Source organism: Peromyscus californicus, unplaced genomic scaffold (genome assembly GCF_007827085.1).
Source record: "Peromyscus californicus insignis strain IS unplaced genomic scaffold, ASM782708v3 Scaffold_19__1_contigs__length_69161282, whole genome shotgun sequence".
In the NCBI taxonomy this organism is placed as follows: Eukaryota; Metazoa; Chordata; class Mammalia; order Rodentia; family Cricetidae; genus Peromyscus; species Peromyscus californicus.
The window spans coordinates 1,564,182-1,577,118 of record NW_026294491.1 but is presented as its reverse complement, the minus strand read 5'-3'; the positions used below and the strand labels follow the sequence as shown (position 1 = coordinate 1,577,118).

At 47.3% G+C, this 12,937-nt stretch overlaps 1 protein-coding gene across 4 annotated transcripts in view; it reads right to left on the bottom strand.

Moving 5' to 3' along the window:
* Nucleotides 1–1,996: 1,996 nt before the first annotated feature.
* Nucleotides 1,997–12,937, bottom strand: part of LOC128114248 (H-2 class I histocompatibility antigen, Q10 alpha chain-like) — a 59,110-nt gene continuing 48,169 nt past the window's right edge. The window contains exons 1-6 of one of the 4 annotated variants that reach the window (XM_052744095.1): nucleotides 12,504–12,752; nucleotides 12,035–12,304; nucleotides 11,452–11,727; nucleotides 8,033–8,308; nucleotides 7,786–7,896; nucleotides 1,998–6,879 (exon numbers count right to left, since the gene is read on the bottom strand). In XM_052744095.1, coding sequence (XP_052600055.1) covers nucleotides 6,815–6,879; nucleotides 7,786–7,896; nucleotides 8,033–8,308; nucleotides 11,452–11,727; nucleotides 12,035–12,304; nucleotides 12,504–12,576 — 1,071 coding nt within the window. In that variant the 5' untranslated portion in view covers nucleotides 12,577–12,752 and the 3' untranslated portion in view covers nucleotides 1,998–6,814. Of the gene's footprint in view, nucleotides 6,880–7,785; nucleotides 7,897–8,024; nucleotides 8,309–11,451; nucleotides 11,728–12,034; nucleotides 12,305–12,503; nucleotides 12,753–12,937 lie in introns of those variants that run through there. The other 3 variants (XM_052744096.1, XM_052744090.1, XM_052744094.1) reach the window with 3 other exon arrangements.

The following is a 12,937-nucleotide window of genomic DNA, read 5'->3' as shown; positions in this document are numbered from 1 at the left end:
AAAAAAAAAAAAAAAGAATATAAGCTTGCAAGAAAGATACTAGTTGTAAATGTAAGTTTAAATAAGATAAGAAGTATATAAGAAGTAATAAGAAATACATTTGCTAAGGTACTTCTATAGTTCCCTTAAAGAGTATAAATAAGTAGATGTTAATGTTATATGTGAATCTGTAAAAAAGTGTAAATGTTAAATATGAATTTATTCCTAATATATGGTGAAAGAACCCGAGACACAGAAGGTTAGTGTCCCAGTAAACTGCAAAGTAGGCAGTCTGAATGGTTTCAAAAGCTCCAGAAGCCGCTAAGAAGCTAAGAATGGCGGACGCCAGAACCAGCACAAGGCATCCACAGCTGAGATCCGTGGAAAATCGACGCAACACAGAAAAACCTGAGCTAACATCAAAAACGGTGCGGTTTAGAATACTACTGTACCTAAAAAGGTCTCTGGCTTGAGAATAAGTTCAGAGACGTTTGTTTGAACAAAAATTGTTAACTGCAAAAAGTTTTGGTTGAAAAACGTCTCTTCATATTTTGAAGTGAAAGCCTAATACCAGAATTTATTTGTTTGAACTTTTTGAACTTAAAATGACATAAAACTACAAAAAGATTTTGGTTATGGATTTCTTCATATTTGGAAGGCTTGTACCAGAATTTATCATTTGAATTTTGGGACTTAAGAAATGAAATGAACAGTAGAGATTTCATTGCAATGGGACAATTTTGAGTTTACTTATAGTAATGACCTAGGAACTGTTTTCTGGAATTGGGTTAAAAATGGAACTGTTTAAATGAAGAAATTTATTATTTCTACCTAGAATCAAGATGCAGTTTTGTATATGCATATATGCTTTATTAATTGGTGATTCATGAATTGTTTTGTGGAACTGTTTATGTAAAAATGAAATTACTTACAAAACTGGTTTTTGTGTTACAAATGGAACTGTTTAAATGGAAAAGTTTGGGTTTTCTAACTAGGCTTGAGATTTTGCTTAAATTATAAAGAAAAGGGGGAGAGTTAATATTCCTTAGTCTAATTTCAAAAGTTGTTTGAGTGGATTAATGTCATGTTTTTGTTAGTAAGAAATGCAAGAGACTACTTTTATCTTATTTATTTATTTATTTATTTATTTATTTATTTATTTATTTATTTTTGGTTTTTGAGACAGGGTTTCTCTGTGTAGCTTTGCGCCTTTTCCTGGATCTCGCTCTGTAGACCAGGCTGGCCTCGAACTCACAAAGATCCACCTGCCTCTGCCTCCCGAGTGCTGGGATTAAAGGCATGCGCCACCACCGCCCGGCAAGAGACTACTTTTTTTTTTTTTTTTTTTTGGTTTTTTTCGAGACAGGGTTCCTCTGTGTAGCTTTGTGCCTTTCCTGGAACTCGCTTTGGAGACCAGGCTGGCCTCGAACTCACAGAGATCCGCCTGGCTCTGCCTCCCGAGTGCTGGGATTAAAGGCGTGCGCCACCACCGCCCGGCTGAGACTACTTTTAAAGTGTAAAGAGTTTTATTAAAAAACTGCTTTTGGGATGTTTTGCTAAGTTTTCAAAGTGTTAATGGTTAGATTGAGAAGATTGCTTTTCAATATGGGTTTGTAGGAATTGTATGAGTTTGGGTTCTTCTAACTAGGTTTGAGATTTTGTTTAAAAAATTATAAAGAAAAGGAGGAGTTATGAGGTTGAATTATGTTTGCAGAAATTATATTTACCCTATTGATATTAATGCACCCTGGTTTTGTGGAGTTAAGGAATATTTAAGTTTGATGTGAATACATCGAAGTTTTTCCTTTGTTCTGTTAGCAAGAAAATTCAAATGATTAAGAGTTAAAGTTGCCGGGCGGTGGTGGCGCACGCCTTTAATCCCAGCACTCGGGAGGCAGAGGCAGGCGAATCTCTGAGTTCGAGGCCAGCCTGGTCTACAGAGCAAGATCCAGGAAAGGCGCAAAGCTACCCAGAGAAACCCTGTCTCGAAAAAACCAAAAAAAAAAAAAAAAAAAGAGTTAAAGTTGTAAGACGGAGAAAATTGTTAACTATATATAGCACCATATATGCTAATTCAAATGGTTCTGTTGGGAGTTTGCTTTGTGTTGTAAGACTGAGAATTGTGACTATGTATAGCAATATTTATGTTAACCTGTTAATGGTAATGATGAAGCTAAGGGATTCTTTAAGTTTGTAGTCGCCTTAAGAGTTTTTGGTTTAGAAAGGGCTTGAAGCAGCTAAGACTGCTGTAGTCACCTTGGACCTAATTCAAAAGAGAAATGCCATCTTTATCATCCTCTACTCCCATATTGGGAGGTGTAACAGCTATGGAGATTGCTGTAAGCCATTAATAGTTATTTTTTATACATTAAGAAAGGGGGACCTGTGGGAGCCCGTTCTCGGGTTCCTCATGGCTTTACCCAGCAGGTCCGCATAGAGGATAATTAGGACCACGGGCCTGAGTGCAGGTGTCTGGGATGGTCTGCACTTGGCTGTGCTGGGGGAGGAGGTCTTTTGCTCCACCCCTTGGCATCTCTATAAAAACCCTGGGGCAGAGACAGTCGGGCCCATGGGAAAAGGTTCCAGGCCCTCTCGAGGCTATCCTTTATTTTCTATCTGTTTATCTCCGCAAGATTCTCCACAATAAATCCTTCTATCTAATATTTCCTGCTGCTCGCACTCAAGAAAACTCTGGGGAACTGTGGGGGTGGTGGGTAAACACCCCAAACCAGTCCTCTCTGCTGATCCTACAGACAGGAGTGAGATTCTCAAAGATGGAAAATGGGAGAAACTCCAGGCAACATCCCTGGAAGGAGGCAGGAGCTCAGGAGACTGAAGTTCATCTCAGGCCACAGTCTCCTGTGTGCAGGGGACTTGAGGGGACCAGGATGGAAAATGCCTCCTCTTGTTGTCACTCAGGGACCCCAAAGGGGGATGAGACAGGCACCACTCACAGGAACAAGAACAGGCCTAGTCCTCCATTCAAACTAAAAAGACAAGAAATAAGCAGAGAAGACGGGGTGAAGAGCCATGTCCAGGTCAGAGCCCAGGCTGACCTGTCACACCAGCCCTGGCTGCTCACAATCTTGGGGACAGGACAAGGCTCTGTCATCCCAGTGTCCCTGTGATCACAGACTCTGTCAGGACGTGGTTATACTAAGTGACAAGGACAAGAGTCCAGGAGGACATAGCTGAGGACTGACCACAACAATTCACACATGGACTGAGCTCCCCATGGCACAGCCCCATCCTCCCTCAGCTCCCACACACTCCTCCTGTCCCCCTGACACTCAGGACAGCAAACACAGATTCTAGAAGGTTCTCCAAGCTGCCATTCATTGTCTCCATCACACTTTCAGGATCCTCTCCTTTAACTTGACCCGCCAATCTCTCAGGTCAAGGACGTGAACAATCAAGTTGACATTCAGATTCTTATTTTCAGTTGGGAAGTCAGGAGATGCAGCTCAGGGCATCGTGGAGGTGACAGGATGGAGATGTCCCCTCCTGTCTGCTGGACCAGGAAGGTTGACTGTGGAAGGGACTGTAGATGCAGAGCTTTGTTTCTTGTGCAAATGAAGCTCAGACCATCCCTTGCCTTCAGGCCTAGTAGCACTGCAGAGCTATTGCCTCAGGACAATAGGGCTTTTTGCATAACCATATGCAGTAAAGACTGGAGCGGGAATTTCTGGGTCAGGCAGAACAAGTGGCCAGAGAGAAGAGAGGAGGCAGAGTTTCTCAGAGCCAGGAGTAAGGAGCAAGGAAGGAGAGATGGAAGAGAAAGGAACAGAGGATAAAGATGAGGTTGAAAGCATAGGAGCTTAATTAGGACTATGAGAAGACAGGAAAAGGAGGTACAGAGAGGAGCTGAATGTGAGGATGGAGCTGAAGCTGTATAGATAGAATTTCGTCTTAGAGAAATAAAGTAAACAGATGAAAGAGCATGGTGTACATAGATTCTTTTCCCTCAGATAACCCCAGATTGGACATAGCATCTTCCCCAGGACCCTGGGAGGAATCTTCTCTGGGCAGGCCTCTGGGAAATTCCCAACTGTAGTAGGCAGTTCTAGGTGGTCCTCATCCTCTCTGGCTGTGAGGTGCTGGCTAGCAAAATGTGGGACAAGTTGAAGCCACAGTGGCAGGTGGAGTTGTGGGGTGGGGCTGGTGCACCTGCCTTGGTAGCTCCTGCATCCGGTCCATGAGATGGCAGTTTAGGCACTGGATGCAGGTGGTGATGCCAAAGCACACCAGGCAACTCAGAATGGAGCTCTGGTTGATCTGCAGACTGAGTGCCAGTGTGGGGTCATCTCCTGGCAGGGTGGAGGGTAGGTGTTGCCTCAGAGCAGCCCTGTTACACAGGACCAGGAGACCTTGGTGACAAGTCCCCAAGAGCCACAGAGAGCAAGATCCCAGTGACTCTGAGGCTCTCCATCAGGTGCTGCTGCTGCTGGCCTCACTGTGTTTGCTGCATTGAGAAGGCACAGAGCTCCAGAATGAGAATTCACAGCAAAGCTTGTCTCCTCCCACCTGGCAACAGGAGGCTGTCTCCTCTCCAGTTCAATCCCAGAATTCTGTGCCCCAGTCTGACTGCATCCAGGGCTTCTGGTTGGCCTGCCAGTCTTGCACCAAGGACCTCTCAGCTCCAGTGAGCTCACAAACTCAGAGCTAACTGTGTGCTTGTGGATCCCTGGTCCCACCTGGTCCAGGTCACTCAGTATTTCATTTCTCAATGACTTCTTGGTAAATGACTAAAGCAGGAATCTTGCTCCAGGACTCTAAGTCCCAGGCCTGAAGGTTTAAGTGTCAGGTGGTGGGACATGCCATGCAGGTCCCCTCCCAGTTCCCCGCCCAGCCTGTCCCCAGCGCTAGTAGCCAAGCATGCCCCTTGTGAGCCACCAGGACAAATGTTCAGATTGGGGTTCTAGTGGGAAGGAGCAGGATCTAAGAAATGTGAATTGTCACAGTGAAGGCAAGAACCTGCAGGTGGGCTCTGGGACCCAAGAATGGTCCTGGGGCTGCACTTCCCCTCCTTCCCCTCCTGGGGTCTGCCTAAGGCCTCTCAGTCTCCTGAGGTTTTCTCTGAATGTTTTGTCTTTGCCTGGGTGAGCTGTATTTGGTGCACCAAGAGGTCTCTGGGTTTGGTGGCTCCTTTGCAGGTCAGCAGGCCTTTGTGCAGGCTCCTTTTTAACTACTAAATGAATCATGACATTGTGTGTATTTGTGGGCTATCCTGTGATGGTTCACACCCACATACATGGTATAACATCTGAATGGGAATAAACACATCTCCTCAAAGGCATGTGGTTTCTTTGGTGAAAATGTTTAGGATCTTGCCAACAGGCTTTCTGAAAGCTCTAGCCTATTGTGGCTTTCTAGTTACCCCATCTGCAGCTGCCCCTCACCTCCTCACCTCTACCTAACTGTAGCTATTTCTCAGGGTCCCTCACTGCCATTGTCCCTACCCAATCTGTGGTTGGGTCTGAGGGTCTGGCACACTCAAGTCCCCATCAGGATCCTCAAGGAAGTCAAGGTATGAGCCCTCTGAAGATTTCCTGGGGTTGCAGTGACTTTTTTGCTTGTTTGTTTGTTTTGTTTTTGTTTTGAGACAGGATCTCTCTATGTAGCTCTGGCTGTTCTGGAACTCACTATGAGCAGACTGGCCTAGAAATTAGAGATTCACCTGCCTCTGCCTCCCATGTGCTGGGATTAAAGGTGTGCAATGGCTTTCTTACAGCTTTGCTCTCAGAGCAGCAAGAGGAGCCTCTTTCCCCACCCACCCAGGGCAGTGTCTCTGGACCCTGAGCCCAAGACTGTCACCCTTGGGCCCCAAGGTAGGACACCAGCACCATCTGAATAGAAACAGGCCTTGTCCTTCCCAGAAACTAGGGAGGAGAGCCACGGCCTGGAAGGAGCCCAGGTTGACTGCCACTGCTGCCCTGGCTGCTCATAATCCTGGACACAGGACCTGGCCTGGCCAAGTTAGATCGCAGGCCCTGTCAGCATGTGTTCTACAACAGATGTGGAGACCAGATCCAGGAGGTGACAGAGCTGAGGTGTGACCACATCAAAGCCCACCCCCTATGAGCCACATCTGGGCACAGCACTGTTTACACTCAGCTCCCACAGCTGCATCCTGTCCTGTTGTTTGAATTCTTAAATGGTCTTTTAACTAAAAAATTAAACCCTGAACCAGATATTGAGGTAAAAGCTGAAAAAATCAGAGAAGTAGAGCAAGCTACAGCCATGTCTCACCTCACCAGCTCCATGAATCCTCTGACTGAAATCCTCCCAGTCTTCACCTGAACGGGTCTCAGCTGAACTGCCTTTGGATTCTATCTCCTCACACCTTTATACTGTTCTCTGTCCAGCAATGCCACTTCCTGGGATTAAAGGCATGTGTGCTTCCCAGTACTGGGATAAAAGGTATGTGCCACCACTGCCTGGCTCTGTTTCTCTCCTAGGCTGGATCAGCTCATGTAGCCCAGTGTGACCTTGAACTCCCAGAGATCCAGATGGATCTCTGCCTCCAGAGTGATAGGATTAAAGATGTGTGCCACCAGTGCCTGATCTCTATGTCTAATTTAGTGGCTGGCTCTGTCCTCTGATTATCAGGCTAATTTATTAGAGTATACAATATATCACCACACTGTCCCGCCGAATACTCACAGCACAAGGAACATAGATTCCAGAAGGTTCTCCATGCTGCTAGTTATTTCCTTCACAAAAATTTAATAATTCACTCTTTCATTTACCCACCAATCAAACATGAGGTGAAGAACTTGAACAATGAAGTTCATGTACAGATACTTATTTTCAGTGGGGAAATGATGTCTGTAGCTCAGGGCAGCGTGGAGCTGGTTGGATGGAGATGTCCTATCCTGTTTGCTGAATTAGGGAGGTTGACTGTGGAAGGAAACACAGGGTGGTGTGGTGAGAGCATCCTGGTGTGCAGGGGCTGCACATTGAGCCCATAAGATCACAGGGAACTACAGACAATCTTGCCTAAAAATGACTGAGGGGCTCAGGCATCACAGCAGAGCCCTGAGCAGATCATATGTCACTCAGTATAGATCAGACAGATGTATTTATGCTACAGACCAAGAGTCATGAATTATCACTGTGAAGACAACATCCTAACCATCCACCACTCACTCACAGGTCCACATTCTCAGAGTTGCTGTGAACCATTCACATCCTCTTTGTCTCCCCCCACCCCCCAATCCATGATCTGCGTGTCTTTATCACAGTCTGTGAGAGTTCTAGGGTAAAAAATTAACAAGATTTCAGAGGATTTGTCTGCAGGAGGAATTATGGTCTGGCTGAGCTTCTCACCAGCTCCTGCTCCAATCAAAGGTCAGGGACAAACCTTACCCAAACATATCTGCAGCCTGAGCATAGTGCACAGTGATTCCACTTGTGAGAAATAAAGCTATGACCCTAGGGAAGCTCTGAACCCCAGGAAGTTTCCAGAACTGACAGCAGACCAGGGAAGAGTCAGGAGACATGAGGAAGGAGGTATGCAGGGAGTGAACCAACTTCCAACCTGAGAGTCCTCAGCAGGGACCTTCCCCTCTGACTTACGGTCTCTGACCACTGAGAATTATGTCCCCATCACTTCCACCATGACGGTTAGGAATCTATCCTTCATTTTCCCTATGCTTTACAGTAAGGTGACTGTTAGCACCCAGACCCAGAGATGGGCACAGTTGCACATGTGTGTATGTGAGTGAGTGTCTTCCCATTCAACCTGCACATTTCTTGAAGGTGTTGAATGAAAAAAAAAAAATCTCAGACCCTGCACATCCATACCTGTGTTCTTCCTCATCCACATCATAACACCTCCAATGATAAAATCTAAGATCACCACAGCTCCAAGGACAGAACCAACAATGGTCATGATGGGGATGGACTGAGGTGGCTCTGGGAAAGGAAGGGAAAGGAAGGGAAAGGAAGGGATGGTGAGGGTCATGGTTCCAGCTCTCAGGCCTGACTCTGCCCAGGGTCTGTAGAAGGCTCCAGCTATCTTTGTCCCATTTGCACCCAAAGCTCTACTTACCCCATCTCAGGGTGAGGGGTTCAGGCAGACCCTCATGCTGCACATGGCATGTGTATTTCATCTCCTCTCCAAAAGGTACCACCACAGCTGCCCACTTCTGGAAGCTTCCATCCCCTGCAGGTCTGGTCTCCACCAGTTCCATTTCCTGTGTCTGCTCCTCCTCACCTCTCTTCCAGGTCAGGGTGATGTCAGCAGGGTAGAATCCCAGGGCCCAGCACCGGAGTGTGACATCACCTTGAGATCTGGGGTGATGGGTCACATGTGTCTCTGGTGGATCTGAAGGGAAGAGTTGGAAAGTTCAGGCGTTTGGCATTCTTGCTGGGGACTCTAGCAGGGTCCATGAGACCAACATGGGAAGGATCAGAAATGGGGTGATGGAGGGGTGAATATCCCCTGTGGCTTAGATACAGGTTTCTGGATAATCTCATCTTTGGCAAATTGTAGATATGGGTAAAAGAGCCCAAGGTCAGTGAACTCTAGGTGTCACATCAGGAAAAGGGACTTCTCTCCTGACTGGGGGAGGCTGAGAGATCCAGCATCACTGATGTCATACTCCAGAGACCTTGAGTGTGGACAGAGAGAACTGGACCTGAGCAAGGCTGTGTCCCACACAGGACTGCAGACAGAACATTAACTGCCTTGGTCATTTCAGGGACCTTCTCATCTTCCCTGCTGAGACACACTCTGAACTGTCCTGACAGAAGGGTGAGCCTGGGAGAATCAGTCCCTGAAAAAGGGTCAAGACACACTATAGAACTTTTCACCTCCCACATGGGAAAGATTGGGAGAGAAGTGGATATTATGTCATAAGCAGAGACCCCCAGAGTTTCCTCTAAAGCCAGGAAGGAGACAAGGGTGCACACCCTCCACCATCCTATTTGATACAGTGATGATTTTATATAAGCTATCGGAATTAGACAGAAGATAGGCTTAAAGGAGATCCTAATAGGAAAGGAAGAAGTCACTCTGTCTCTATTTCCAGATAACATGTTTCTTTACTTAAAAGACCCTGTTGAGTCCACAGGAACATTCTTGGACCTAATAAACATTTATGGTTGCCAGATATATAAATTAATGTAAAAAAGGCTTCATTTATGCCAGCAGTGTATTTTTAGAAAAAGTGATTCCAAAATGTAGAACATTCAGTGTCATTCCACCAGAATCAAGGGTTTAGAGATATCTCTAACCAGAGAAATGGAAGAACTCTACAATGAAAACTTCAAGACACTGACACAGGAAATCACAGAAGAGAATGTTAGAGGATGGAAAGACAATCCATGCTCCTGGACTGGCAGAGTTAATGTGACAATGGCCACACTACCATCATCATCATATAGATTTAAAGCAATGTTCCCAAAACCGATGTATTTCATAGCTTTAGGAAAAAGACAAGAATCTATACAGAATGACAGACAATGTTAAGGTGTTACACTCCCAACCTCAAATTATACCAGAGCTATCGTGACAAAAACAGCCTGGAATTGACATAAAATAGACGGGAGAATAAGGCATAGGACAGAGATCCTGGAAACAAGATGACAAAGGTATGAGTGCTTAATTTTAGACAAAGAATGCAAAACACACATTGGAAAAAAGATCCCATTCTACCCATGAAGCCGCAACACTGTTTTTCTGCCTGAGAAGATGAATTTAGATTCTCACCTTTCACCGTGTACAAAAGTAAACTTGAAACAGAGAGAAGACCTTATTAAGTTCCAAACTTGAAACACCCAAACTTCAAGAGGACAACCTAGGGGAAACCCTTCCAGATCCTGGGGTAGACAATCACTTCAGACTAGGACAATATCAGAGGAACTAATCAGGCCATATATCAGTATGAAAATAAAGCCTCTTCACAGCACAGGACACAGTCAGCAGAGTGACCAGAAGCCACAACAGGAGGAAACCTGTACCAGCTGCAGACAAGGGACTAGAGTCCTCAGTTTACAGAGAACTGCAGAAACTACATACCAAGGAACTAGCAATGTCAATCAACTCATGGGGAGAGTACTGAACAGACAGTTATCTTAATAAAAGAGAAAAACACTAATAGCCAGTATTCTTAGTGTGTTCAGTACCTCTAGCCTTCACGAAAATGCAGATTAAAACTACTTTGAGGGGCTGGAGAGTTGGGTCAGAGGTTAAGAGGACTTGATGCTCTTGCAGGTTAGATGCGCTGTATGTAGCTCCAGACCCAGGGGATCTGGCACCCTCTTCTGACCCCAGACACCAGGCACACATGTGGTGTACATCCACACATGCAGGCAAGACTCTCATCCACATAAAAGAATGAAATAAAATGAAAATTAAAACTGCTGAGATAGCCCTTCACCCCAGTGACCAACAAATTTGACAGAAAAAAAAATGTTGGAGGGGATGTGGAGAGGGGAAACATTCACTGTTGAAGGAATGCAAATTAATACAGTCATTGTGGAAATCATTTTGGACATTTCTTTAAAAAATTAAAAATAGAACTACTGTATGACCCAGCTTTTTTATTCCTGGGCAGAAGTCCATGTCCTACGGTGAGATATTATACCCCATGGTTATTGTTGATTTATTCACTAGAGTAAAGTATTGGATTTACTCCATCAACAGATGAGCAGAGAATGGAAATTTGGTACACATATAAAATGGAATACTATTGGGCTCTACACAATGTCATCACAACATGTATACTATTAAGAGAGGTCACACAATTTCAGAAAGAAAAACTACATTGCTTTTCCTCATATGGGGGATATAGCCAACGATATATGAATATATGTAAACAAGTGCACATATGTGTATACTCTAACAGGACCAAAAAAGAACAAGGCTAAATACTGGGGATGAGACAGGAGTGAGTGCAGGAAATGGACTTGAGTTATGAAGCAGGTTATAAATCTAATTGTTTTCTAGTTCTAAATCTGTCGTGGATTTTCTTTCTTTCATTTCCTTCTTCTTGCGTGTTGGTGCCCGATAAGTACATGAATTATATTGATATCGAATGTGTAAAATCCAAAGTGAGTCTCCACAAGTTCATGGCTCCTCTAACTGTAGAGAAATTCACTGAGGTGTATAGCTTTTGTTCTGTTTAATTTCAGCGTGTCTTTTTTTTTGTTTTGTTTTGTTTTGTTTTGTTTTTTTGTTTTTCGAGACAGGGTTTCTCAGTGTAGCTTTGAGCCTTTCCTGGAACTCACTCTGTAGTCCAGGCTCGCCTTGAACTCACAGAGATCCGCCTGCTTCTGCCTCCCAAGTGCTGGGATTAAAGGCGTGCGCCACCACCGCCCGGTTAGCATGTGTCTTTTTTGCAATAAAGTTTAAAAAAAATTTAAAACCAAGAAGAGACAGGGGCATGACCCCAGCTGAGGGGTTTCTTCTTCCTCAGGACTGAGCCCAGCCCGAGGCAGAGGGAGGAGCTGCCCGCAGCCCTGCACCTGTGCGCTGCAGGTCGTCCTTCCCGATCTCCAGGAGTCTGCGCAGGGAATCCACGCACTCGCCCTCCAGGTAGGCCCTCCGTCTCTCTGCAACACCAGCCTGCTCCCACTTGCGCCGGGTGATCTGCGCCGCCGTGTCCGCCGCTGTCCACGTCGTCAGGTCGTCGTTCAGGGCGATGTAATCGCGGCCGTCGTAGGCGTCCTGACTGTACCCGCGGAGGAGGCGCTCGTCCGACCCCACGTCACAGCCGTACATCGCCTGGATGGTGTGAGAGCCTGCGGGACCCCGCGGTCAGCCCCGCCCACCCGCGGTCAGCCCCGCCCACCCGCCCACCGGGGGGTCAGCCCCGCCCACCCACGGTCAGCCCCGCCCACCCTCGACGCCCCATGGTCAACCCGGGCCCGGCCCGCCCGCGGACTCGCCTTAACTGTAAGTGAAAGTAGGTTCCGGTTGGAGGCTCTCTGGTCCAGAGTATCTGAGGCTCCCACATTTCGGAAGAACCTCAGACTTGGGACACGGAGCGATTGCAGTAGGTATAAAGGGACGTGCAGGGGTCGTGACCTCCGACCCGCGGTCACTCACCGCCCTCGCTCTGGTTGTAGTATCGGAGCGCGGTCCTCAAGTTCACTCTGGCAATCTGCTCATGGTCCTTGGCTCTCTGTGTGATTTCCTCCCAATACTCCGGCCCCACCTGCTCCACCCACGGCGCCCGCGGCTCCACTCTCGGAGTCTCCGCGTCGCTGTCGAAGCATGCTAACTGCGTGTCGTCCACGTAGCCCACACCGATGAACCGGGGCTCCCCGAGGCCGGGCCGGGACACGATGGTGTAGAAATACCGCAGCGAGTGCGAGCCTGGGGGCGGCGCGCGGTGAGACCCCGACCCTCCTCCCGGACCCCGGGCGGGTGCGCGGGCCGGGAGGGGAGCAGGGCGCGGGGCTCGGGACGCGGTGGAGAAGGGCGGGAGGGTCTGGCGGGGCGACGGGGACGCGGCTTCCCCGGGGCCGCCCCCGCCCTCCCCGCAGGGTCGTTTCCCTCCCGACCCCGCACTCACCCGCGCGGGTCGGGGTCGGGGCCAGGGCGGCCGCCAGCAGCAGGAGCAGCGTGCACGGAGCCATCGCCCCCATCTCGGATCTGGGGCGTCTGAGTTGTAGGCGGTGGTGCTGGTGGTTGGAATTTCTATCCAGCAGCCATGAACAAGGACTCTGTTGATTAGGCAGGATCTGGACTCCCAATGTGGGTGAGAAAGGAAACTCGTCATCAGTGTCTGGGCAGAAGGACCTGACAGAGGAGTGAAACTGGGGACCAGAGGAATCTCCAGCTCTGAGCTTCCCCACCCCAGATCATCCCTGGAGAGTAAGACTTTGCCGAAAACACTCAAAATTGTAATAAAATGATTTGAATACTTTGTTCATTAGAGCTGGGGTCACCTGAGATTTGGCTTCCACACAGGGCAGCTGGAAAGGGCCCAGGTTCCTGCTGACTGTC